At 39.0% G+C, this 27,997-nt stretch overlaps 1 protein-coding gene across 2 annotated transcripts; it reads left to right on the forward strand.

Annotated features, from left to right (window-relative positions):
* Positions 1-1,366: 1,366 nt before the first annotated feature.
* On the forward strand, positions 1,367-27,991 carry top1b (DNA topoisomerase Ib). Of its 2 annotated transcripts, none has more exons than XM_018756729.2 (21): positions 1,367-1,515; positions 1,879-1,903; positions 8,646-8,742; positions 9,873-9,987; positions 12,238-12,296; positions 12,517-12,609; positions 12,982-13,054; positions 13,174-13,268; positions 14,067-14,182; positions 14,471-14,592; positions 14,754-14,876; positions 15,322-15,509; positions 18,567-18,711; positions 18,840-18,983; positions 20,935-21,120; positions 22,456-22,524; positions 22,682-22,796; positions 24,071-24,198; positions 24,291-24,385; positions 24,561-24,710; positions 26,768-27,991. In XM_018756729.2, the coding sequence occupies exons 1-21, from the start codon at positions 1,480-1,482 to the stop codon at positions 26,868-26,870; spliced, it is 2,277 nt and encodes a 758-aa protein (XP_018612245.1). In that variant the 5' UTR covers positions 1,367-1,479; the 3' UTR covers positions 26,871-27,991. The 2 variants fall into 2 exon arrangements, with proteins under 2 accessions (XP_018612245.1, XP_018612246.1); XM_018756730.2 differs by having other exon boundaries at positions 1,367-1,512.
* The last annotated feature ends 6 nt before the right edge of the window (positions 27,992-27,997 follow it).

Consider the following 27,997-nt stretch of genomic DNA (forward strand, 5'->3'; position numbering starts at 1 on the left):
TGAAGTACATAAATATGTAACTCCCCTATATGAAACTGACTACTTTGGTCCAGAAAAGTCATGCATACGTAGACGTGATGTTTATAATCTTTTACTGTTGGGGTGGACTTGGTACAACCTCCCGCTGTCAGTATTTACATGATGTAAAGCCTTTTTGCACAGCGCTTGCTGCTCTTCATGTGTGTGCTGCCTCCTTTTGTCTGGAAGTAACTACAGATTCCCCCCCACCAACATCTTTTATTTTGTGGCCATGTGTCCCTGAAAAGTTTGTTTTTGATTTGCAGCCTTATGAAAAATGGGGGGATTCATCTTTAAATGTGGTCCTAGTTTTGCCCTAGTTGAAAATACACAGCATGAGCGTAACCGGTACAGATACCTTTCCTTTTACGAAAGCAAGTTATGTGCCTTCAACGGAATCCCTACATCATATTTTTTATGAAAGTCAGCAGTTTTCACAGAGGGAAAACAGAATGACTTTACGTGGATTCCCTGTGCCAAGATACATATTCCATACAGAAGAAAAGAGGACCAGCTGCTCATTGGATGCCCTCTGAGATCCACTTGAACGATGTTTTGAAGCTCCAGAGGGGCCCCTGTTCAGGCACTGGAGCACGACATACATCCCCGAGTTTGTCCAGTAAACAGTGCGCGCAAATGGGAAGCTTAAATTAAAGTCACGTGCCTCTGAGTGAAGTGAAAACAATGGTGGTGAACTTCAGTCTGTACTTCCTGTTTAGAATTACGCACCCACGCAACATTTCGCCCTCCAGTACCCACGCCGTACGAGTGAATTCGCATGCGGAAAGTTCTGGTGCTGATGCACAAATTGTTCCATCTACACATTGTACTTGTGGCGTTTGGCTGCTTCTAAGTATTTAATTTAGCACAAAATAATTGCTCTGAAGGTTAAAAAAAAAAAAAATAAAAAAAAGCAAGGGGAATTGTTTATGGAATGCTGTAATACAACTATTCACGTAGTAGAGGGCAAATATTACAAGAATTTGAAAAAAGTTTTGCTAAACTAGTAAATACTGCTAACTATACATTACTCCCACTTGGAACAAATACAGTCAGTAAGTTCACACGTTCGGATAACTGAAAACAACCGCGGTACAGCCAAATGAAAAACTGCATTACTTTATACTTTCGCCAGAGTTTCCCGTTCGTTGTCCGTCTTCTGTAGGGGGACAAAACACAGGAGTTCGGCCGGACTGCTGACCCGTTTGTACCCGCTGCACGCAGCCCGTACTCGTTGTATGACAGAAATGAATCTGTGCACTACAAAGTGGGCGGGGCTACGGTGGATGGGCTCCTCGCTCTCCCCATTTAAACGGGCCGGCGCATGCGCATTTGGGCGATTTTCGGACTTAGTCTGTTACACAACTGCTTCTTGCTACATTCTGCCCAGCGCTTCTTTGCCGGCATATACTCCGATATATTTTCATATTTTATTTTTTAAACAAAAAAAGAAACGACACAATGAGTGGCGATCATGGACATAAGGACTCCAAGGTAGCTAGTATTGTTTATATTTTGTTATGTCATAGCTGATAAACATGCTTTGTCCGATGATCATATTAAGTAGAGATGACAATTTTATCGCCGGCAATGATTTTGTAAAAATGTCTTTTTATCAGAATTGACACAGTTACTCAGGTTTTACATTTTAAAATACATTCGTTATCTAATCAGTTGCTATTAAAATGCAAACTTTATCATGAGTTTTAAGGAATTTTTGACTGTAAAAATATATTTTCATAACCTGGTGGTAGTAGTAGTGAGCTCGCTGGCCGCAGACATCATGTATTTTAGTGGTGTGTGGTTCTCGGAGTACATTTTGAATATATAAACAATTTGGGACATGTTTCTATTTTTCAGATTGATTCCGGATCCCGGGTTAACGGTAAGTGTTAGATTCTATGTAAAATTGTGTTGAAACGACTGTTAGTGCCTTTGTTTTTCACTCCAAATCGTGATCCGTCTGTGTTCGGCAGTTAGTTTTTCGAGGACAGAAATGGCGTCCCAGAGACTAAGTCCCTTCTCCGTTACTCACAGGCGCCTATTGTTCAAATGGAGGCCTTTTAAATCGCATTTAATACGGTTAAAATGCCGATTTGAGCTCGCGGTCCGATAGAGCTGGACGTTCTTTTTCCGAAAACGGTGTTTCCTGACTCGAGGAGCGGGACTATACGGTGTATTTTGGTGCCGAAAGTGGCGGTTTGGGGGGTTGAGGACTTAGTCTCTGCGCCATTTTCTTTTTCTCCGTCGAGCGGCCGGAGCGCCGAGAACACGAAGAGCAGATCGCCGCGATATGGAGGCGGCGCGTGGAGTGGGAGCGCGAGCCCGAGCGGGAACGGGAGCGCGGGGAGGGAGAGGGGGAGGGGGTCCGGGATGCTCGGCACCTTCCCCTCTTCATTTCCAGAAAATGTAAAAATAATAATTGTCAATGGAAGAATAGTTCAGTGTACCGCACACACCACACCAGTTCCTTCGTCGTGAGCTTTTTAACGGACCAGTTACTTAGTTAGTGCACTTGCTGCCTGGTTTGGATGTCGAGTTTCTTTTTTTTTTATTTGAACATAAGCAAATTATATTTGAAATAGTGGTATAAACTTAAGTACTTTAAAGTTCAAGAAGCAAATTAAATCTGAAATTGTTCTTCTAGGCTTTGTCTTGTAACTCCCACATTTGAGGGAGCTGCAAATTATGATTTTGAAAACTTTTCTTACACTGCTAAGTATAACTGTATATCACAATTTCTGCACAAATTGCTTGGAAAGTACTTTGTTAAGATGTCCTGTATAAGTGTTTGTTCTGCTGAAATGTTTCTACTGCCTCTGTCCTAAGGCTAAGATGGGCCCACGTGCTGGAAAGAAAGAGTACATGGTGCTCAAGACCAAGTTCAAGCTCAGACAGGGCTCTTAAGTGTTGTTGTCCCTATTTTCTGTGTGCAATATAAAACCATTTTGGACCATATTTGTAGACAGACTGATGGATATGTGTATGACTTTAACCGATCAAGTGGTTAGTAACAATTTTTGTGCATTTGTTTTTAATACTAAAATGCTTGAATCATTTTCAATCAAAGCCGTAACCATATTACCCTTAAGTTTTGGTGAGTATTTAGATTTTAGTCACTCGTCGGAGTCACCGACACTGCTGTGTGGATCTTGTTTGTGTCACAGTTCAAATAAAGACATGACATGCCCTTTTAACTGGAAATGTGAGAGCCTGTTATTACCTGAATACGAAAAAAGCAGAAGTTAACGTCTGTTTCTCATAATATGTTTCATCAGTGTTGTATGCAGCTGCAAACTTATGAAATCCCTGTTGGCAGTAATGAAATTTTCTGCCTCTGCACGTTGGTGTGCACCAGTCATCCCAAATGTGCTCTGCATCATAACCAGTCTATCTAACTAGATGCAGTCGACTGTTGTTACCTGTGGTGGAGAGGTGGCCGTATCTCAACCGCGCGGGCGCACAAAGGCATCCAGGCCGCATGGTGAGGCTGAGCAGCAGAAAGGCTCTCTCTCATGTTTCACATTGATAACATGTAGGTAGACTGGCTTGGCCGACCGTTTCTTTTGAAATCATTCGGTGGTGGGTTTTTTGACTCCCCCCGTTTTCTTTGGCACTTCCAGTTGTACAGTTGTCCGTTGTATGTAGTTAGGCAGGGAAGTGCAGTTGGATGTATAATTTTAAAGACATCCCGAGCTAGTTCGTCCTAAGAGCTTTCTCGTGGCTCGTGCGACCTGTTCTTCAGGAACTTGTATAGTGAAATTTTGTTGTCCTGTCTTTTACCCTGTTTGATGGAACCTCTGCTGAAGTTGCCAAGAGATGCACTATTCTGCCTTTGTTCCAGGATGCCTGCTGACGTACTGCTGTAAGGATGAACCTAAATCTAATTGCAATCCTGGCATCTTTTACAAGGCCAAACATGCCAAGACCTCGGCTGATTAGACAACAATGGGTAGTTTGGAGCAGATTATTGTGGGCTTAAATTGTACTAAATCTAATTTGATAGAATGAATTCATAATAAGACTTCCACTATCTGCAATAATAAATATGCTAAATGGTTCCGCGGTAGTTTTGTTGGTGAAAATCAGCACAGGGGACTGAAAACCTGTGTATTAAATGGTATGAAATGTATTCATCTTTTTCTCTCAGCTTAATCAGCAGTTATTATTCATAATTCTTTCAGTAAACATAGTTACACTGTAAGGTGTTTGGTCCCAAGACTGTTTGGAAAAAGAAACTGTGATAGTTAGGGGACCGAGGAGGCCTCCCCAGTAAATTTAAACTGAAGTGAAATTAGTAATATTATTGTCTTGGTCTCGCAAGGGAATGCATTTAATGTTGGGTCAACATAATTTCAACTAGACTGTTAGCCAGATGAAAGAGACTTTGCTCTGATACACCATTGCAGACATTCCCTAAACATGGAAGTGCTTGATGTAAATCCACTCATTTGGCAGGGGGATTTAGACAAGTTATTTTGCAGTAAATATGTGTTCAGGCGAATGCCAAAATTTAATTGGTTCCCAGAATCAATGCCCTATTTGCACATTTTTGTCACTTGCTCTTTTATAGTTACATTGTTATGACATTGTAAATAATCATCCGTTCACATACAAATGTGTTATAGGCAGTGCCACTAAGAATGAAATATAAGAGCTGGTTGTCAGGTTTTAGTCTCTTGATATAGAGGCTGTGAGAAAAGTTCATTTGCACTGTACACCTGTTATAGTACTCATTTATTTGGTAAATTAAACATTTGCTTTGGTAGTTTCCCCATACAAAGAACTTGCTGCTTTTTTGAAAGCCTGAAATACAGTCACAAAATTGTTACACACTTGTTTCATGCTGTGAAATGTCTGGAGTGCTTGTTCACATCATTTGTGTTACTTAAATGAAATATAGGAAATGTTATGAAGTGCCAGCCATTGCAGTCTTTATAAGGGAATATTTAGTGCAGTATGCTCAATACAACAAATCATTATAAACTAAAGCAGCTGTTTCTGTATTTTCAACAGGCCTTGCTTGATAAGGGGAGAAAAGTAGTTAAAACCCTCTGCTGCTATTTTTCATGAGTGTAGAGCACAAGATTGTGAGATCTATATGAAGTCAAACATTGTTTCAAGAATACCTGTTGTACTCGGGTAAAAGTTTTTCAGACGAGCAAAATATATCTAAAAGTAAATTTGGGTCAGTGGCATGGTGGCGCAGCAGGTAGCACTGCTGTCTCACAGTGGCCTGGTTGTTTGGGTGTTGACTCAAATCCGGCTCAGTCTGTGTGGCGTTTACACGTCCTTCCCATATCTCTGTGGGTTTCCTTGCTTTAGGTGAAATGGTGATGTTAAGTTGTCCCTTGTGTGTGAATGGGAGTGTGTGTGTGAGAGCCTGCCCTGTGATAGATTGGCATCCCATTCAGGGTGTCCGCCCTAGCCTTTTGTCATATGATTCCGTGATGGGCACTGGACTGCTGTGATCCTGAACAGGACAAGTGGTTAGTCTGACTGAGTAGATTTGTTAAATATGACTAGTTATGCAAAGCTGGTTTCCTAAGATCTAATATATTTTTCCTCCTCCTAAGTACATTTATCATGGTATGCTAAACTCAAAAAAGCGATTAAAAAAACCCAGGCAAGTGATTGCAGTCTGTGGCAGTTTATTGTGAGACTTGCATTTTTTTCATGCATGTTGCAGTGAATTACTGCTGTCATTTTGTGATGCACGAATGAATTTTCACACCTGTCATTTTTTTACTGGTATTTTTTAAAACTTTATTGTAAAAGCAAATTGCATGTACTGAGAGCAATAACATTGGAATAAGAGAATCAAAAACAAACATCTTTCCTTGTAAATAATGTTTAGTAATCTTTGTACAGGTGGTCCCTGACTTACGATGGGTTACGCTCTGCAAAACCCATCATAAGTTGAAAATATTGTAAGTTGAAAATGTATTTAATACAACTAATACATAGCTCCGCATGACAGACTGGGAGATGCGGATCGCTGCTTCTGCCCGGCATTGTGAGAGTATCACACCACATATCGCTTGCCCGGGAAAAAAATCTAAATTCAAAATTTGAAGTACGGTTTCTACTGAATGTCTGTTGCCAGCTCACTATCATAAAGTAGAAAAAATTGTAAGTCGAACCATCGTAAGTCTGCACTAAATAAAATTCTTGCTTATTTTACTCCAACTCTAGGTGTTTTTTGAATTGTTGCATTGTGTTTATGAAGAAAAGCAGCGATGCATGACATCTGTTTTGTGTAGTTATAACAGCTGTAGTGGAACAGTTGAGATTTTTTTTTTTTTTTTTGTGGGACATTTCACAGATTCATTCTTAAAATACATGGTTCCTTCTTGTTTCACTTCTCTCCAGCTCTGTGTTCATCATGGTGGAACCAAAGAAAGTTTCTTTTATGTCATTGTGGGAATGCTGAACTATTTGTATTTTTTCACCACAGCAAGACGGATGGTCTCAGTGTTTAAGAGGAAAGGTTTCTGCGATGCTCTTTCCATAGGGATGATGGAAGAGAGGTGGACATTAGTGTCAGTGCACCTGCTAGTGTTGTGTTCTGAAAGACATCAGTCGCAGCTAGGGTGACTTCCTTCACTGCAGCTGATGCACAATGGTGACTCAACTGCAACTTAATTTAAAGAAATTACTCTGATCTCTGATTCTCTTCTGGGTGTAAAGTAACAGTTTGACATAGACTTAGGGTGAAACAAGTGAAAGCTAACAACTGCATTCTGGTGGTTTACCTAGGTTTAAACTGAGAATGGGATTAAGACTCTGGGATTACTAAATGTGTGGTGTTGTTGAGGAAGTAGTTTAGATCTCATTAGATGAAAGCAGAAGTTTAAATCCCTTGTGCTTCAGATGGAAACATCTTAATTTTTATACTACTTATCCTGTTTTTCCCAGTCTGCCTTTTTGTTTCTTGAGTATTTCATTGAATGTTCATTGCGTGTGACGCCCACTTCCCTTTAAATTGGCATTTATGCCAAACTCGGCTACATCACCAGTGCGTACACACAAATACACACATGCACACCTTCCACCAAGGCAGGAAGATTTAAGGCAGGAGGGAGATTACTCTGCTCCTGAAGTCTTCAACATGCTTCCAGCATTAGCTCCACCTAAAGCTTTAGTCGTGTAATTGGATCAGATATTACTCTCAGTTAATACAGCAACCATGTGTCTCAACTGTTCAGGGTTTATACTGCAGCTTTGAGATGCTCCAGCAACACTAATGGCTCCTGCTGTTGAAGCTCTGTGCTGAGCAGGCTGAGAATGTGGATTCTGACTGTTGAGGGGAAGAGCACAGTGTTTGCTGTGGGACAAGGTGAGCACTTTGACTCAGGACCCAGAAGAAGGAGACTGTTGTCATTGTAGGGTGTCACACCTTGATGCTGGGCACTGAGCTTCCTTTAACTAAGAAAGCACAATATGACCATTCCTTATTATCACGTTTATTCTTCTCTACTGGTACCTTAATGTTGATTCCCCTCCCCTCTCTTTTACTGTTGGTTTTTTGCCATTTCCTTCGATCATCAGACGTACTCTTAAAGTTGCCTTTCTACTTTGTGTTCATGTGTGTTTGTCTCCATCGCTACCAGTGATTAGATCTGTTAAAAAATAAAGCTTAAAATGTATAACAACTACTACAATCTAAAATGTTTCCTCTGAAATTAACACAGCACAAACTACCAGATGAAAACTGGGAAGTTTTTGGCCCTTTTTGAGTTATGGAAGAAGTTTGTTTGGTCTGCTCATGTTATTCTGAAGGAATTGTATTTGTTACTAAGTCATGGAGCCATCAGGATTGTCACTGATTTATTGTGCTGCCATTAAGTAACAGGATCTTTAAGTGAGTTACATCTTCAGAAGATTAAATTTGAGTAGTGTAATAACTTATTGCTGTCTAATAGGCATGGTTATGTAGGAAGCAGCACATAATTTTAAAAAGCCACCAGCATTGCAGTGTATAGCCTGTGTTTCAAATGTGTGCATTTCACAGGTGAAGACATCTTTAACATTTGTAGTATTGATTTTGGAACTCAGAACTCGAATATTTTGAGGAGAGATCATGCATTGTGCTGGGGACTATCTGGAGTGGTTACCAGGCTCAGGCTAAGTTGAAAATTATTGTCTTTATTTTCCCTTCAAAATGGCATGTTTGCAATACTTATATCATGGTAATACTGCTTGAAAAATGTTTTTGTTCAGTTGTGCAATGTCAAAATAAGTCAGTTTTTTCCTTTTTAGTTCATGAGAACATCTTGAACATGTTCTTGATACTACATTGTGTATTGTGTTGTTCATGGGGTTGCAAGAGCTACGCATACAGTATGTTATAATAACCTTCCTATTATTGTGGAGCTGTGCTGCCTGAGGCCTGTTAGCAATTTATTCCATTCTCATCACATCGTAATCGTACTGTGTGGCTGTGCTGCAAGCAGCAGTGTACTTCAACTTGTCCTGCTGCACTGTCACATTTTCTGGAACTGAAGCCTGCTGTTTTTACCTTTTTATTGGTGTCTCCAGTAAAGGTGATGCCATCCTCTAGGTATGACTTTTATTTCCTTTTTTCTAAACCAATATGTGAAAAATAATCCTTTATCTATTCTCAGAATCTCACAAACACAAAGACAAGCATAAGGACAAAGAACACAGGCATAAAGACCACAAAAAAGACCGGGAACGGGAGAAATCCAAATACAGTAACAGGTACGTTTCTCTTCTCCGTGTGTGAACTGCTGTTTGTCAACTCACCTGTTTTCCAAGGTTGTCCCCTCTGTTCACCAACCTTTTCTCTTGGAATCCTAGAATGCACAAACCCTCACTCTTGTTCCCTAAAAGTCACCTCATTTGACAGCAGCATGTTCATTCACAGGAAGTGTGTTTTTCCCTGATACATGTGTAACCAAGTAAGCAGCAAATGGATTGACTGTCCCAGCTGTCACCTTGTCCAACTCCTCGTTTTCCCCGTACTCAGTTATGTGCCACTGTCTGCTCAGAAATGGGTTGTATCAGACAGGAATACAGTGACACTGATGAGAAGTTAGTACAGAGTGCTGTCTTGTTCAGGACTCATCGCAGCCACATGCTGCTACTTGTGGCTGCCTAGCCCCTGTCACAACCAGTACTCTGTGTTGGAGAAAAATGATGAGGAGACTTGCCTGGGGACAGCAAAGCGTGAAGGACTTTGTGTCCTGAGATCCAAAAACACCCCCACACGCCCATGCGAGAAGACAGGTTTTTCATTGCGCTCTTTTCACTGTTTCAGTAATGTAAACAGTGTAGCCTGGTTCTGTGTCCTCACTGCAGGGAGCGGGGGTTGGGTGGGGTAGAGTTGGGGGACTAAGTGAGAGTCATCTAATAGGAGTTCATGGTCTTTGTGCTGAACTTGTTCATAATGGAAGCACCTACACACAAACAAGAAATGTTCAGATGGTGTAGAAACCGACATGCGAAAGGTTGTTGAGAATAGTCTTTTCTCTTTGCTGATATCCATTGCTTTAGATCCTTTCTAGAACAAAGGGTTTTTTAATGGCATCTGCAGGCAATCTGTCAATTTTGTTTTCAGTACAGTGTGGTCTGTGTTTCTTGGCTCAGCACAAAGTAACACATATGAAACTAGAAACTGGGGATATCATGGCTTAGTTTTAAGCTGAAATGAGCAGGATTCACAGTAAATATAATAAAAAGTAACTGTTCTGTTCTCAAGAAGTTTGTGAGTCTTTCTCTGTAGTGCTTTTCGACCGACAGTCTCTGTGGTGTCCACCACTTCTAACTTGGGAACATCTGACCTACCTTTCCCCATTTCTTTTTTTTTTTTTTCTCTAATGACATTCTAGTGAACACAAGGAATTCTCAGAAAAGAAACACAGAGACAAAGACAAAGTGAAGCACAAAGATGGCAGCTTGGAGAGACACAAGGAAAAGCACAAGGAGAAGAGGAAAGAGGAGAAGGTTAGTTTCTTTGGCAGTGTGGTGCTCTGGAGAAGAAGCTCTTGGCTTGTTTCAGCTTCAGCTGGGTTGTTGAGGGCCAGGTGCAAGTGCTGCAGGTTGACTTGAGTGCCCTTTGGGCTGCACCATGATTTGAGTGCCTTTCATTATAGATTCGACATATTCAGTGACTTTGGTACATTCCATCCCACTTGAAAATATGGAAAAAACGGAATTGAATAGAAAATGCTTTCTTTTTCTGGAAGGAAATTGCATAAGGTTACAGCAGTGCACATGCTACACAGTAATGATGCATGTGCAGGAATGTGCAAACAGAGTGCAAATCTGCCGACAAAGTAAAAGAAAAAAGCAGCACTGAGAGTTCAGCTGGACCAATCAACTGCTGAAAATGTCCCCGGAGACACAACTGAGTGATTTCAAAAAATTATGCTAAGGGTATTGAAGGGTAGCAAGGGTTAGGGGCGGTCATATACTGGACTGTTAACAGAGAAGTTCTTGTACATTTTACTTTTTCAACACCCACAGTATTTGAAAGTACCTTGTCATGATCCTTGGTCCAAAAGTGGTTCTGGAATTCATAACATAACAGCTCATGTAACATAATATATTACATACTATAAATATGTTCTCCAGTGTCATGAACAATTTACCTCACCTACCGTACTTCATTGCAGCGTTTCTCATTTTTGGTCCTGGTAACCCTTGTTCAGACTGACCTTGTAATTAAATAGCCTTGATTTCTTTTGCTTTTATAGTGACTTGCATTGTTGAAATAATGTTAAACAAAAAGTGCTACTTTAAGATTCACTTTAAATTGCATAATTTCAGCAATACCCATGGTGAATAGGCAGGTACCTTAATTAAATTAATATTGTCTCATAAAATCCAATAATCCTGTGTGTGTGTGTGTGTGACTTCAGCTAATTGGACTATTAGAAGGAGACTTTAAACACGATGGTAGTTAAGCTGTGATTAAATAAATGATATACATTAGTCAGTGTTCTACGTTCAGTATTAGTTTTAAGTACTGTTGTCCGTAAATGATCAGATTCAAGGAATATTTTATTTGCTGAAATGCTTCTGCAAGTTATTTAACATCTTTGGGATAACCCAGAAATAATTTACTTGAAAATGGTCCAAAATATTACATTTGTTGTACATTGAAATGCTTTGGGTTTCATTGCATTAAAATCCTTCCTGAATGTAAGAATATAGACCCTGAATGATTAGTGGGCACATTTCATATATTAAACTATACTCTGATAATGTATGTTTAAATGCATTTCTATTCTATGTCAGAGGAACTCTTGGCAGCACTAATTTAGTTTAACGTGACTTTAACTTCTCAGTTTCTCTGGTAGAGTTTATCAACTGAATCAAGCTGTCAGACTGAGATGAACCAAAAAATATTAGTTGTAGTTATACACAGATGTCACTGTAAGGCAGTAGGATTCGCTGTGTTTTTTAAAACATGATTTTTCAATGAATAGCTTACTGGATATACATTACAGATCAATGGAAATGCAACTCATTGTAAGCAGAGGGTTGCTAGAGAACTGGTTCTGGTAACACACGAGTTTTAGTCTTTCCATCTTCCTTTACTGTCTGGTATTGACATGTGCTTTTGATTATTCATTATATTTACATGTATGCATTAAATGTGTTTGCACTCCCAAAATGGTACATGTACTACTCAACAAGAAGAAGAATGTGTCCTGCTAAGATAACAGACATTTCTGATTACAACCCCTTTGTGGTCACATCCTTTCTTGATTGTCGCTGCATTAGGTTACTGATACAAGTGAAATGTTTTATTTGAGTTTGGATGAAAAAATAATGTAACTGCTCAGTATTTACCTCTTTGGTAGCAGCAGGCTTCTTGGCATTAGGTTGTAAATTTCCTTCCAACTGCAGCCTCCATTCTGATTACTCCATTTCTGGATTCATTTTAGCTCAGTTCAGTTTGATTTAGGTCTACAGTACCCTTTACATACAAGGATGCTTAGAACACAATGTAGAGCACAAAGTACAGTGGGAAAGGCAATAAGTAGCATTAGGGATAACAGTGGTACTCATGGTTTTTCCAGTTGGCCTTATAACTTGCATGTTCTTCTCACATGTGTCTGTCTTGCCTGATGGCTTCGATCACCATGTTTTTTCTGTACAGTATAGTGTGCGTAGTATTCTTCACTGCAAACCTGTTTACGCTGCAAGTCAGAGGTGTTTTTTTTTTTCTTTTTCCTTTTTTCACAGATCAAATCATTCAGTTTTGATGAAAAACCGAAGAAAGAGAAAGAAAATGGATTTGCCAGGTGGGAGGAGTTGTTCATGTGGAGCGGCGTTTATGGCAAACTATGAGTCTGAGATCATTAGCATGACCTAGTCAAGGCTTCTAGCCAGATATCTAGTGTTGCTACATCTTGATCCAATTCTTGAGCCAGGCATGCAAATTCTGTGATTTCAGAAGGCTGATTGTGTCACTTAATGAAAACTCTCATGTCTTTCAAAACTAATTCTTTTTTCTTTTGTTAGCCCTCCCCGTATAAAAACTGAAACAGATGGTGATAGCTTCTACTATTCTCCCAAATACGAGAAGTCACTAAAACGGGAACATGATGACGACGAGTGAGTATACTGCAATTTTTCACTAAGGAAACAGAGCTCTGTTACAGTAAGTCTAAGAAGTTATTCAGTCTCTGCTTTCAGAAGAAATCTGTACAGACATTACTGGTGATTTAGTGATATCACCATATTACATATTTCTTGAAAGATGCAGTCAAATTGGTTTGAAATGCACATATTTATGTGGGAGTGGATTTTGAAATATAAGTAGGTTTATATATTTCAGACATCACTGGATTTTTATGCCATGTGAGGTTGTTTCTCTACATGTATGTGGGTTTTATATGCCACATAATTTTAATTTTTGAAAGATCAAAACACATGACAATTTTTCTTGTACGTGTATTAAAACTGGAACTTGTATATACTTTTCAGCATTGAATTTAAGCCTAAAAAAATTAAGGTGGAGAATGAGAAGAAGGCAAAAAAGAGGAAACAAGAAGAGGAAGTAAGTCGGATTACTTTTTATTATTATTAAATTTTCCCCTTTGGTATTTATGCAAATTCTAGAGCAAATCAAAATTCAGTACAAACAATTTTTTGTCTTTTTTCCTCTGGATTTTGCAGGACATAGAGCCAAAGAAGAAGACAAAGGACAAGAAAACAGATGAAACTGATGGCAAGAAGAAGGCTAAGAAAGAGCCAGAGGAAAAGTGGAAATGGTAAGCTCTTGGGAAAGGCCACAGGCTGATATGTGGGTGATGGAAATGCAAGTTTGCATATACTAAAGCAGTAAAGCATGAGAGCTTGTCGTACGTTTAGAATAAACTCACAGCTAAAGATCGTACAACTCAAAACAGAATGGTTTTCGCTTATTTGAAACAATAATGACGTGCTGTACATAAAAGTTTTTGAAGTTTAAATTTATTACATAAAAACATTTTACCCAGAGGTCACAAAGGAATAAAAATGGTCATGGTTGCTAGGTAACCAAAAAGGGCTAATGTATACCAAACCCATACTACTGGCTGGCTACCTACAGACAACGGCCCTTACTGTATTCGTATTGAACGTTACTCTTGAGATTTCATTGTTTTGCTTACTCAAAATGTATCCTTGGTATTCATTATTATATGTGTGACTGAAATAATGAACTGGCTAATGAGAAAGGAGAACCAGAAGTTTTGGTTTTGTAAGGTACAACATAAACACTGTGCCAGATTGTACAGTGCTGTATGCTCACAGTGTTGTCACACTTGGTCCAGATATAGCCTTTTTGGCCTCTGACAAGTAACAGTTTGAAAATGCTCAGTGCCGTGTTCAGCTTTATAATCAAACTGATGTGTGCCCTGAAAAATCATGATTTAATAAGTCCGTCAAAAGGAATTTTTTTTTTTTCTATTTTTGTTGTAATGGTATGTTTTAGTTGTCACAGAGGCACATGCTGACACTTTAAGCCAGTTTCATTTGTTTAGAATTTGACCAGTGTCTCAAGGTTCTTTCTCTTGTTATAATTATAGGTGGGAAGAGGAGCGGTACACTGATGGCTCAAAATGGAAGTTTCTAGAACACAAAGGTCCTGTCTTTGCCCCTCCCTATGAACCACTTCCCAGCAATGTCAAGTTTTATTATGATGGTAAGGATTCTGAAGACATGAGGCCTAAGAAGTGTTTTCCCATGAAAGGGTGCATCAGACATTGCGGTAATGCCTTGTAAGTAAATAGTGGAATGTGCTGCATCTCTCCAAGTTCAATCAAATTTTATTTTACCTCTGTTTTTCTGATTCTCAGGATTTCTCTGTACATATTGCTGATTTTGTAGACATTTTTAGAATGTTAAAACTCATTCTGCCACTCAGTAAAAGTATTTGAATGACATGAGTTGTTGTCTGGTCTGGCTTTGACTCACTGTGGGTCTCCCACAGGGAAGCACATGAAGCTTAGCCCCCAGGCCGAGGAAGTGGCCACATTCTTTGCCAAAATGCTGGACCACGAGTACACTACCAAGGAAGTCTTCCGCAACAACTTTTTTAAGGACTGGAAGAAGGTAGAGGAATTTCTTGTACTGATGATTTGTACTTGCAAAATTCATCTGAACATTTTTATTTGAACAATAGATGTTCTTTTGCCAAAAGTGTCACTACAACTTGCTATTTTTTCAGAAGTATGTCTGTTACATGATGTATTTGTTCTCTCTTTGCTTTTCAGGAAATGACACCAGAAGAGAAATCCAAGATAACAAACTTAAGCAAATGTGATTTTACTGAAATGAGCGAATACTTCAAGGCTCAGACAGAGGCCCGAAAACAAATGTCAAAAGAGGAGAAGCAGGTGAGCAGTTGTTGGTTTGTATATAGACATGGGTCATGAAGGCCATGATTCCTTGTAAGGTTTAAGAATGAGTAGGATGCAGAGATATAAACATGAATATGATCATTGTACAGAGGTTCACCATGTTGCCTGACATTTTTACTGAATAATTCTTTAACAGTTTTCTTCTTGAATAGGGCTCATAATAAAATGACCCTTTAGTCTACTGGGCATACTTCAATTCAGCAAAGTCTGTACTCAGAAAAGAGCAATTAAAAGCATAGGCACATTCTTTGAAGAATATTCAAGTAAATCACACAGCTATTGAATGTCTGGTTTGTTTAAAAGCTGACCTGTTAGAACAAGCCATGTAAATACGGTTAACTGAAGGCCTGTTGACTTGGCTCATCTCACCCTAGAGAGAGCTAAAAAGTATCACTTAACATAAACTATTGGTATCCTCCAGAAAATAAAAGAGGAGAATGAGCGGATCGTGCAGGAGTACGGCTTCTGTGTGATGGACAACCACAAGGAGCGAATTGCCAACTTCCGTATTGAGCCACCAGGCCTGTTCCGTGGCCGAGGGGACCACCCCAAGATGGGCATGCTGAAGCGACGCATCCGGCCAGAGGACGTCATCATCAACTGCAGCAAGTGAGTGCAGCCAGCTTGGGCCTTGTCAACTTAGGAGGAAAAGTATGCATCCCTGTTCTTGGCCTCTTGACAGACCTCTTAAATGTTTCTGAATACACCTTTGGCAGTAAAATGATGTGTGTCCCATTCAGAAAATGCAATGTGCATGCAGAATTGTCGCTGTTCTGCCTTTTTTTTTTTTTTTCCTTTTATGTGCTGAGGAAATTTTTTAAAATGGGATCAAGACTCCTCTAACTTCTGCTCATTTATAAACATTTAGTAAATTGTGGGTAAGAAAGAACTTGGTTTATTTTCAGTGAGCTTATTGTGTTGAAAGATAAATGAAGATTACTAAAGTTATAGTCTTGAAAATAATTTCATCATACTTGTATATATTGATGTTACAAGCTTTTAGATACTTTGTAACATATTGCAATTTACACAGTAATTTTTGAATATGTATTTTTTCTGTTAGTACTGACTGGGGCAGCTGATAGTCAAGCGGTTAGAGCTGCTTTCTTTGAGTTTTAAGGTTGGTTCTTTGAATCTCGCCTACTGCTGTAGTAACCTTGAGCAAGGTGCTTGAATCTGTGAAATTTCCCAGTCGTGTAAGTGGGTAAATTTTATGTAGCACTACATTGTAAGTTGCTTTGGAGAAAAGCACCAACTGAATGAAAAAGTATAAGACTGCAGTGTGTAGCTTTTGCTGGCTACCTTTCCATACAAGAAATAATGATTTGTTGATCTGCTTTAGTCACAAGGGGTCGCTAAAATACTGCAGTTTTTTTCGCAAGTTCCATTCCTAAATTTGTCTTTAAGTCAGATTTCTATTAAGTCGGAACAGTTAGATACTGTTTGTGTCTAATGTCAGTTAGTCGAGTGTTTGTTTTAGTACATCGTGTACCTTTCTATTCTATTTCTATTCTATTTCTTTTCTTCTTCTTAGTTTCAGCTGTGATTGTTGTCCTTTTCTTTGATGCATCACCCTCACTTGCATCACATTTACGCTTTGGTGCCATGGTTAAGAGAATAAAAACAAAAAAATGTAAAGCCAAATACAGCAACACACACGAGATACTGTTAACAACAACGTGGTCTGCGTCATACTGAGCGGGCAGTAGACTGAGGTCAGTGTGTCCGGACCCAGTCGCGGGATCTTTATTGTTGGTACACAAGGGAGCAGGTGAGATTCATGGTCAGGGACAGGCGTGGCTCGGTCGATGTGCAAACGTAGGTCTTGGGGAGAATCCGATGTCGTGGTTGAGGAGGCGATGCAAGCGTTGGGAGCTGTGGACGTCAGAGGCGGGAACGAGGGACTGGGAAGGACGGGTAGGTTGCCGTGGGTTCACTCGAGAGCGCTGAAGAGATGGATTTCTCAAATGAGATTCTGCAACCAGGGTGTGCAGGTGTAGCTTCTTTATACCCCGCTGCTCTGATTTCGGGCAGGTGTGGACGTTCCGGGTGAGGTTGTGGGCATGACAGTCCGACTGAAAAGAAGGAAGTCTTAGTCCTACCTCAAGCCCATGCGCCCACGATCCGACAAACCACTGTAGACGTGCAATGTTTTCATGTGCGTTACAAAGTAGCGCCCGTTTGTTATTACGAAACTGTATATAACTCGAGTTTTTAATATAGTAGGCTTTACGGGTGGGTGGTTTGTAACTACGGGTTTTATGTAAGTCGGACATTCGTAACCCGGGGACTGCCTGTATAAAACTAAAAACGCTTTGGGTTTAAGTGCGGTGGTATGTTCGGTTCAATAAATAGAAACGTAAACAGATTTTACTGGTGGTAGTGCAAGGAAGTAAGGTTTTTTTGTGCAATAATTGTTTGTGGAAATGGGGGTAGTTTGACCTAATGTAGGTCGATATGGAATATATTTAAGAAATACAGCAGCTATACTTGAGATAGACACTGATTTAAGTGAGGTTTCAGCAGAAGCTGTCAGTGGCATAAGAAAGATATTCTCTGCAGTCTGTGTTGAAGTGACTGGTGTCATTCTGGATGGGGGATGTGGCTTCTGAGGTCGGAGTTCAAAAGTCAGGTATGTTAAAGGTGGTAGAGAGAGTTCAGGATCCTGACAGCTTGAGGGGAAAAGCTGTTGCACGATGTGGTGGAGCCGGCTCGTATGCCCCTGTATCTCTTGCTAAACGGCAGGATTGTTTGCCTGTTTTTAGTTGTTTGGCGTATTAAACACTCAGCAGTAATGGCATTTTTGATGGAATTTGATTAACTTCATTGTTTGCTGTGCTTGATTAATTGGTCGGTTCATGTTTTTGTGCTACAGCTGTCTACGCCTAAGCTTGCATTCTCACCTGCTTCTTTTCTGAGTCATTGCATGGCTCCTCTCTGAGGGCCTGCCGCACTTCTGGCACGTTCATTGTTGTCATTGTCATCACTGTTTTGTTACTATTGTTGATGCTGTTTTTAGCTACCAGTGTCCTGGCTCGTGTTCAGCGAGCACGGCAGTGCGCCGGGTCACTTAGTTTGTTTGTCTGTGCACTACACCATGATCCTGTTTCGAAGGTGGAGCTCAACCAGTTGAGCTCTCACGAATCAGACCTGTTTCTTAGTCGCATGTATCTGTTCTAGATGTATGCAAGGGTTGCAGAAGTTTTTTTTACTCCAAAGTATAATTTTATATTGATGGTCATATGGTCAAATAATGACATTAAAATTTACACATTTAATATTTGGTTTTGTTTAGGTTATTTTTACTGAAAAAATAAAATAAGTAAGAAAACATGCATTATGTAAAGCAGTGTTTCCAAAATTATAGAACTTGTGTTATACTGTCAGGACTGGCAAATGTAGTGTAAAGTACTATACAGTGTTAATGTATAGTACTGTAGATTAAAAATATACTTTTTTTGATTCTATGTACATTTAAATTCCTCAGAAATTCTTATGAGGCAACATTGATCAAAGGAGTAAGAAATGATACAAAAAATACGTAGTTTTGATCAGTCAGTTTCACGTTAAAGCAAACGGACATGTTTAAGCCATTATGAGTAATTTTAAGGTTAAGCTGCAAACTCCTTTTTTATTGTCTTGGTTTGAACTGCTCTGCACTTGTAGGGATTCCAAGCACCCTAAACCTCCTCCAGGCACCAAGTGGAAGGAAGTGCGACATGACAACAAAGTGACATGGCTTGTATCCTGGACAGAAAACATTCAGGGCTCCATCAAGTACATCATGCTGAACCCCAGCTCCAGGATCAAGGTGCAGAAGGAGGCTCCTTCTGTCTGAGTTTTAGTGTCTCTCAGCCGTAGTTATAGTTGTTCAGTGCAGTTGCTACATTTGTACAGATTCTTGAGCACACTGATACCTGTGCTTGCTTGTGTCTCCAGGGAGAAAAGGACTGGCAGAAGTATGAGACAGCTAGGAGGCTAAAGAAGTGTGTGGACCAGATCCGAGCACAGTACCGTGATGATTGGAAGTCGAAAGAGATGCGAATCCGACAGAGAGCCGTAGCACTTTACTTCATCGACAAGGCAAGCTGAGTCGTGTCAGCAGCACCCGTAAAGAAAAGTAGCGTTCTTCAATGTTATAAACAGTATTGCAGTACACAGAATGTAGTGCACATTATGCTCAGATTTCATCTATATTTCTATGCTTATGTATAAATGGAAAGCAGTAAACAGTGAGTTGAAAACTGAACGTGTATGATAGGGTAACTTATCATATTTTGTCGAGTGGGAGCGCCATTACTCTGTTATTTTCACCTAAAATTGAATATATACCCTTTTTTTCATCCATTTTGTAGATAAATTCAGGATCTGCAAAAAGGAAAGTTGATTTAACATGCTGGATACTCATAGATTACTTAAGCAGTGGTAACTAGACGATTTTAAACAATAGCTTATTTATAGAGTGCATTTTGATGTACAGTTTAATGTTTCACATCTTTTCAGTGTGATTACAACATCACATAATGTTTGAAATTACACCATGTTAGAATCCTTACACACACAAACACATTTGACATAGCTGGAAACAACATGTAGTATATATACATATGACATGTATTTAAAAATTTGGCAGTTTTGATGAAGTATAGGCATTAGTGTCAGAGTAGTGCTAAGACTAAGTCCCAAATTGTTATTTGAAAGGTCTTCAAGATGCAGCTGAAAGCCAAGAGAGTGTGAACAGATCAGTTGATGAAGGAAATCTCATTCCACAACGTGGACGCTAGCATTAAGAACAGAGGAAGCATGGCAAATAGGGAGCCTGAGGCAGAATGGAGGTATCATGGAGGATGGTAAGAGAGCGATGAGAGACTGGAGGTAGTGAGGATCAGAGCATGGAGTGAGTGAGGGCGGTCCCAAGCTTTCCACTGGACTCTAGTAGCAGTAGGAAGTCAGTGGATTGATTGTAGAAGAAGGGTTGTGTGGCGAAGAGAGAGGAATAGAAAAGCCTTTAAAGACCCAGCATTCTGGAAGAGCTGGAGAAGGTGGATTGCAGATGCCTCGTTGAAGACATTAACTGTTTATGCTGAATTTATTTTGTATTGCTAGCAGTGGCTCCTAAACTGTTGCCAGTCATAACATCTGAATTTTTATCTTGAGTCCATGGAGTCAGTGTTATGGAGCCTATTAGTGAGTATTGAAAACCACCAGTACTGTTTTTTTTTTTTTTTTTCTGATGTAGCTTTATGAATATCTTATGAAATACTGTAATAAAAAGCTACTTAAAGTTAGTTTCATATAGTTTATATTCCAAACTATTTCATTTCAAATGACTGAACGTCATTTACCTTGTCCAGGGGCACATAAATGACGTTCGTAAGATTTAAAACTTAAAAGTGTATTAAAATCACCACTTCTGCCCCTACTTCCAGGGTGCTGCAAAGATCTTGTATTTCTTAACATTACACTGGCTCTTCAAATTACAAACACAGTTGGGTCTGGAAATCTGTTCATAACCAAATTTGTTTATTACTCAACTGTCTTGTACTGTTAAGTCATAGTAAAAGCTACATAATAGAGGCATCCCTCAATTTATTCATGGCTTAAGTTCTCTAAAGAAAACTCAGACAAAGCTATAATAAAGTAAAATACTATACAACAGTTTCATCCATTCGTTAGTTATCAACATCTGCTTGTCCAGTGGAGGACAGAGATACCAGTCCATCGCAGCATAACACTTTTATTATGTCATTATTAATTTAAAACTACATTCATTAAACTTTCTTTAAAAATAATTCAAGTAAAAAATGCTTCGTCTCCCCAAGGTCGTATTTACTCCCGACCGCTGTCCAATCCGTCACATAAAGCACGTCCAATATTTGTTAGCTTCTGGCAGAATTTCTTCTTTCTTCATCATCTACTCAGTCAGTAAAAGCTAAACTACGCAGTCAACTTTAAAAGTACTTTGTAAGACTTTCATTTTTATTGCGCTGTACGTTTGTGATGTTTGTCTTACACTGGCCCTCTCTACCTACAGCTGGCCCTGAGGGCAGGGAATGAGAAGGAGGAGGGAGAAACGGCAGACACTGTGGGCTGCTGCTCACTGCGGGTGGAGCACATTAAGCTCTACCCCGAGCTGAATGGCCAAGAGTTTGTGGTGGAGTTTGACTTCCTTGGAAAAGACTCCATCCGCTACTACAACACCATTCCTGTGGAGAAGAGGGTAAGAAGCATGTAATGAGCTGAATGGAAAGAGCCCAAGGCTGATCTTGCACTGTGTATGTATTGCATGGATTATATCAGTTTTGCAGTTAATCTGACATTTACTGGCATTCTGTGATGTAGAGGATTCTACCTGACTTTGTGTATTGTTTAGCTGATGTTTTTATCCAGAACATTTTTGTAATTTTTGCTATTATTTCAGTAGGTAATTGCACTGTAAATTTTGCTAAGCACCCCTTCAAGGGCAGACCTTTTCTATGTCTTCATCCAACAACCATGAATCACTTTGTGAAACACTGAAGGCTGTGGATGTTTGGTGTGACTGCCACTTGAACTGGAAAAATTAAATGGCTTACGTTCAGCAGTTCATTTCTGACGAATTTTATGAACATGTGCTTTGATTGAGTAATTTAATTTTTCCTTAACTGTGTGTGTGTGTGTCTAATATATACTAATAGCGAAAACAGTGTAGGATTCCCCTAGAGAGTGATAAATAAACCGCATGAAAAGTAAAAACGAGGCAGCTAGTTATATTCTGGATGATTAGGGGAAACAGAAAATTTAATCTGTGCCATACATTAAAGTCATGTTTCTGATAGTCTTCAGATCTCATTTTGGCATTATGAATTATTTATTAATTTTAATTCATCATGATTCAGTTACAAAATTATTTTTTTTAAATCTTACATCTGAAATGCAGGTGTTTTATTCAATCTGTCGGGATAATGAATTCTTATACTATTGCAGACACTATGTTAAGACGTAGGGTGCTCATTAGAAACATGAACACCCTGTCCTTCTGTTTTCCAAAATAGACTTGAATTGGTAAACAGTGTATACCTGCCTAGAAAATGAAAACACTTACATGTATGGAAGCCAGCTAGCAGCAGACTTATGTTGGTGCAGCCAGATACTGTAGCTTTGGGGCTTTACCAGTACTTTTTTTAGCAGTGTAAAAAAGCATACAATTTCTCAAGTGGCCCAGATGCACCATGTCCTTGATATACTTAACTATGAGTATCTACAGTGGTGTTCCTGGCCAGGGCGGGAACGTTGCAAGGATGTTTGCAACTGTGGTGGTCTTGGCTCTGAAGCATTTCCGTCAACAATGTTTCCTGCTATTACTGGCACAGGAACAAGAAAAAAGTGAGCGTGCATCTCCGCTGTCAGGCACACTCACACATCTTGACAAGGATGCAATATGAATAATAGCGCTTTGCCAAAGATGCATACTTCACTGTTGTTTTCTGTCCTTTATAGCATTTGTACTATTGATAATTTTTTTGGGTCATTTAAATTAGGCAGTCCTTATTTATATGTGTGTTATTTTTTTCAGGTTTTTAAGAATTTACAGTTATTCCTGGAAAACAAGCAGCCTGAGGATGACCTTTTTGACCGCCTCAATGTAAGCAAGGGTCTCTAGTCCTTTTGGAATTTTTCCTACCTTGGTCTGGTAATAATAATGGAGAATGGGCAATACCAGTTGTCTGTGTTTACTTATTTAGCTGATGCCTCACTAGGGTGGACGTGTACTCATGTGCAGTGTTTGTCTTTACCTACAGACCTCTATTCTTAACAAGCACCTTCAGGAACTCATGGACGGACTGACAGCTAAAGTGTTCCGAACCTACAATGCCTCCATCACCCTGCAGCAGCAGCTGAAGGAGCTGACCTGCCGTAAGTGAGCCTGGGCACGTTCATGCACCTCCATCAAAGGCCCTTTGACTGGCGTCTTTCTCTGTAGAAGGTGGGGGAAATGGGAGAGCACATCTAATACTTTACCACCCTTGTCGGTTGTCCCCATCCCTGCCAAAACTTTATCTAGTATTAAGAACCATCTCCATAGAGTATCGTAAGAATTCTAGTTGAGATGTTATGGTCACATTGAAAATCTAATTTTTCATCTTCCTAATTGTTGACTTTAAAGGATGTAAAATTCATAAATACAGTTACAGAATTTTTGAATTTCAAAATAAGTTCATTTAACTAGCCTTGAGCTGTTCGTGGACTGAATGACACGTTTCAAATCTTGTAACAGTGAAAGATTAAATACATCTATATTTGTAATTGTACATTATTCTGTGATTAAAAATAATGCAATGCATTGTTTTCAGGCTTCCATGAGCCATAAGTGATGTTAGAGTAGCCGATCCTTTAAGTTTAGAAGCTACACGTTACACAAATGCGTAATTAATGGGAACATATTTTACTATCGCCAGCAACCCTGAAACATAGTTTTTTTTCTGCCTACACCTTAATGGGTATTCCTCAGCACCTAGTTTTTTCAGTATTACTAAAACATTCTTTAATGTGATTCAAAACAAGTTGGACTAAACACCATTATAATACCTAGCTGGTAGCATAGTGGTTAGAGCTGCTGTCTTTGGACACGAAGGTCACAGGTTCAGTTCCCACCTCCAGCTGTAGTACCCTTGAGCAAGGTACTTACCCTAAATTGCTCCAGTAAAATTACCCAGCTGTATAAATAGGTAAGTAACTTAACATTGTAAGTTGCTTTGGAGAAAAGAATCAGTTAAATGAATAGCTGTAGATCAGTATTGAGATCTGCTGGTTAAGGTCTGTCTGTTTGTTCATAGGACAGTATAGAATACTGCAGAGGTAAATTCTGCTGCAATTATCTTACACATTGTGTCATGCATATTAATTGATATTTTCTTGATGACACTTTTTTTGCTTAGTTATGTCCTGCTTTCTAATTAGAAGCATCATTAATCTGCTAATCTATTTATTACTCTTCATTTGTTTTAAATATTAATATCTGAATTTAAAATTCAGTTCAATTAACAATATCTGTTTAAGATAACATGACGCTCAAAGTGTAGTTAACATGAATCTAGAAGTATGATGTGTCTTTATGGAACTGATTTTCTCAGGCCTGAATGGGTTTTTTTTTAATCAGTTACTGATGTCTTTCACTATTTGGTTACCAGCTGAAGACAACACACCTGCAAAGATCTTGTCCTACAACCGGGCCAACCGTGCTGTGGCCATCCTGTGTAACCACCAGCGAGCCCCCCCTAAGACCTTTGAGAAATCCATGCAAAACCTGCAGAGCAAGGTAACGTCTTGCTAAGGAAGGTTCTTCACGATAGGGCACTTCTTCTGTGGCTGTGCTCTTCAACCCTCTTTTGTTTCTCTGTGTCACTCCAGATAGATGCAAAGAAAGATCAGCTAGCTGATGCCAGAAGAGAACTAAAAAGTGCCAAGGCTGATGCCAAAGTACGGAAAGATGAGAAGACCAAAAAGTAAGTGCTAAGTTCGGTCATTGTGGAAAACTGTAGGCAAAGAGGTATGAGGTCTTAAATTCATTCAATTTTGTATATTTTACTCAGTTAACAATTTAACTTCAGGTACTCAAGTGCTCATGTGGCCTTCTGTGACTTGGTTGGACATCTGTGACATTATTTCTTTGGTTTGTAGAGCTGTGGAGACCAAGAAAAAGGCTGTGCAGAGAATAGAGGAGCAGTTAATGAAGCTTGAAGTACAGGCAACCGACCGTGAGGAGAATAAGCAAATTGCTTTGGGCACCTCTAAACTCAATTATCTGGACCCCCGGATTACAGTAGCCTGGTAAGAACTTCACATCATAGACAAGTGATGTTAGATGTTATAGTAAGTCTTCCTCATCTGATCATTTATTCTGATTAATTTGCAAATTAGCATGCTAGTGAAGTTTCAAATGAATTAACTGATAGTCTCCAATACTGCAACTACTTCAGTAGTTTTAGTCATTAAAGTTCTGTGAAGTTTGAAGAATATATCACTTTTCACAGTTCTTTTTTTGCCAAATGACATTATCCAGTGCAACTAACAATGTTAGACATTGAATATTAGTATTAGTAGATATTAAATGGTTAACTCTTTTATACAGTATGGTATTCCTGCTTTATCAATCCATAGAAAGTTCAGAGTTAGTACCTTGCTCAAAGATATTACAGGAGGAGTGAGGATTCAAACCCAGGTCTTTCAGTTTGCAAGGTGAGAGCCCTAACCACTACACTAAGTGCTATAGTAGCTAACTGTCACATTAAAAACAGAATAAACATTGAAAGAGAGTTGTAAAAAAAGGCTTTTACCACCATAAAGCTAGGTGAGCTGTTTGTGCATTTAGGCTTTCTTTTAGGTGTGCCTCACTCTACACACACAGCAAACTGCTGTCCATCCATCTGTTTGTTTAACTATTAGACTAAACAGTCCAGCCCAGAGGTGAGGATTTGGTTTTGTTTGGCAGCTGTGAGATTTAATGAGTCCAGATGTATTGTTATAACTGACTGAAAGAAAATGTCTTTCATTATGATTGAATTTCACAGTCTTGGGCAAGAATTGCTGATGGTTTCTTTGATAACATTTCATCGCAATTTGTTCCTATTATGACATTACTGACTATACATAACTCAGAGAATCTGCACTGAATTTATCTCACAATATACGAAAACACTGCATATTTTTAATAAACTCAGAGGGCTGCATATAACAAATGTATTAGCTGAGATCTTAATTGAAAAAATGTCATGAATGTACAATACAAAAAAACTGATTTAAATATATTTTGGTAAAGCTTTTAAGAACCTCAGTCCATAGATGTACAAAGGCAGTCTGGATAGCTCCTGACAGTACTGATGGCAGCATATGTAACTGGAGAACATGTGAGCCATATTTGCATTCCCACACCTGTTTTGTCATGTTCTCTGTAAAATGTATTAAATATGTGCTGCACTCTGTCTGAGTATCATCAGTTTAAGCTTATTAAATTAACTGTCAAGCAAAAGCATACCTGGGATACTCAATATATTCATATATGCAAGTTATATTCTAATGGGATGTTTGAATAAAACCAGAATCAGTGCAGATGTTGATCTTTCTACATCAGAATGAATAATTTCTGTTATGTGTGTGATACCACCCAGCTCTTAAACTGGTGTGGTATCACTGTTTAGATGAAAATGTTACGTGAAAAGTTTAGTTCTTGTCCCCCAACAGCTGTTTTTTTGGAAGCTGAAGTTTCTCTTCGAAAAATCTCTTAGGCAAATAAGATGAATATTAAAAATATGATTGGAAGGGGAGCAGTAGGTAAAATAGAAATTAATAACATGGACTTGTAACCTCAAACTTGCTGGTTCAAGACCCACTCTCTACTGTTGCTGTATTGCCCTTTAAGCAAGATCTAAAAATGTATAATTAATAAGATTTAAAAATATCCATCTTATGTGTGTCAGTTGGTAAAAACTGAAGGTTGCCTTGTTTAAAAATGTTAGCTAAGCCATGACAGTGTTAATAGTAAGCAACACAAAAACATCACAGCCACACATTTTGTTAAATGTGACAAAGAATTGTAGCTGTTCGTCAGCTTTTTTTTCAGCTGAATGAATGTCAGATGTAGTCTTGTGAATAGAATTTGGTCCACCCTCTCTCAGGCACTTCAGTTTATTTTGGGAACGTCTTCTGTGTCAATGGCAGCAGGACCTTGCTGAGCCAACTGGCTGTAGCCCAGCTCTCCATCTTCTTGGCCTCTTAGTACAGGGTTCCTCCCTTATCCACTGACAGTGTCTGAGCTGCCTGTGCCTTGTGTATTCTGGATTTTACCCTGGTAATGTCTTTCTTTTCTTTCTCTGCTATATCTGCTTTAGGTGCAAGAAGTGGAATGTGACCATTGAGAAAATCTACAATAAAACCCAGCGAGAGAAGTTTGCCTGGGCCATTGACATGGCAGACAAAGACTTTGAGTTTTAATCCTATTTGCTGTTTTAACTGTATATTTTTTATTTAACTTTAAATATTTTAGCATTACTGATTCCAACATGTCGTCAGCCTGGCCAGGTATGAAGTGGAGTAGTGAGGAAACAAAGGAGGGATAGGCAAGGGTGGAATAGAATATTCAAAGTTAAAATCTGTGTGTGTGTTTGTGTGTATGTGTGTTTCTAGATGGTCAAGGGGAAATGAAGAGGTTTTAAATGAGAAGGGTTTTAACGTTTTTTAGTAATCTCGGGTTGGGGACTGAAAAAAGTGAGGGTCCCAAACCATATCCAACAGTTTGCTACAGGAACTGGGTTCCATTAAAATATCTCACCTTAACTGGTTTGATCATCAGTGGAAGGGACACAATGAACTTTATGGTTCATCTCTGCTGTATTCAGCAAAAGTTCCCCCCCCCCCCCCCTTTTTGGTCTGTATTTTTAGCCCTCTGATTTGTTAAGAAATTGTATATTTTAATAGAAAAGCAAAGTTCCTTAAAATACAACTGCGCCTTGTGAGACAATGAAATGATAGACCAACTGAGATTGAACTGACTGCAAAAGCTGTGTGTTTGGCTGGGTGTGGCTGAAATGTTAAGTGTTCATCTGGGTCAAACTCAACTGTGGCATCCTGTTCATGACATTGAATGGGGATGTCAGAATCATTGTGGTGAAAATATTTCAACTATGTTCTTGTAACTAGCAGACAGAATGTGAATTATCTTTCCTGTTTTACAGTTTTTAATCAGGGATTTTTTTCTTCAGTGTGTATGTGAACCAATATTTCCATTTTAAGTGCATCTTCAAAACCGTATGATTTTTTTCTGCATAATTATGAGTGTAACCTCGTTTAAACCTCATTTCACTTCTGTTTTTTTTTTTTTAAAAAAAAAAATCCTGTGTCTGTTACTTGAAGAAATTGATATATTTTAACGTACCAATGTGGGTTTGTCATGATTTTTTTTTTTTTTCTTCTTCCAAGTGGTTGATAAAAATGTGAGGGATATGTTCTTTGCCAAAAAATGAAAACATTAAATTGCAGATAAAATACATTTTAGAGTATTTTTTGTAATTGTGTAAAGACTGAGATAAGGAATAAAAGATTGTAACATGAATTCATACAAA

This window comes from Scleropages formosus, chromosome 2 (assembly GCF_900964775.1).
Source record: "Scleropages formosus chromosome 2, fSclFor1.1, whole genome shotgun sequence".
Classification (NCBI taxonomy): Eukaryota; Metazoa; Chordata; class Actinopteri; order Osteoglossiformes; family Osteoglossidae; genus Scleropages; species Scleropages formosus.

Bases quoted from the DNA above. Each gene is read 5' to 3' on its own strand.
- top1b (XM_018756729.2), top strand. From the start codon at position 1,480: ATGAGTGGCGATCATGGACATAAGGACTCCAAGGTA. The intron at 9,988-12,237 runs GTTAGTTTCTTT...CTTTTTTCACAG, and splicing joins AGAAGAGGAAAGAGGAGAAG to ATCAAATCATTCAGTTTTGA. The intron at 13,269-14,066 runs GTAAGCTCTTGG...TTATAATTATAG, and splicing joins CCAGAGGAAAAGTGGAAATG to GTGGGAAGAGGAGCGGTACA.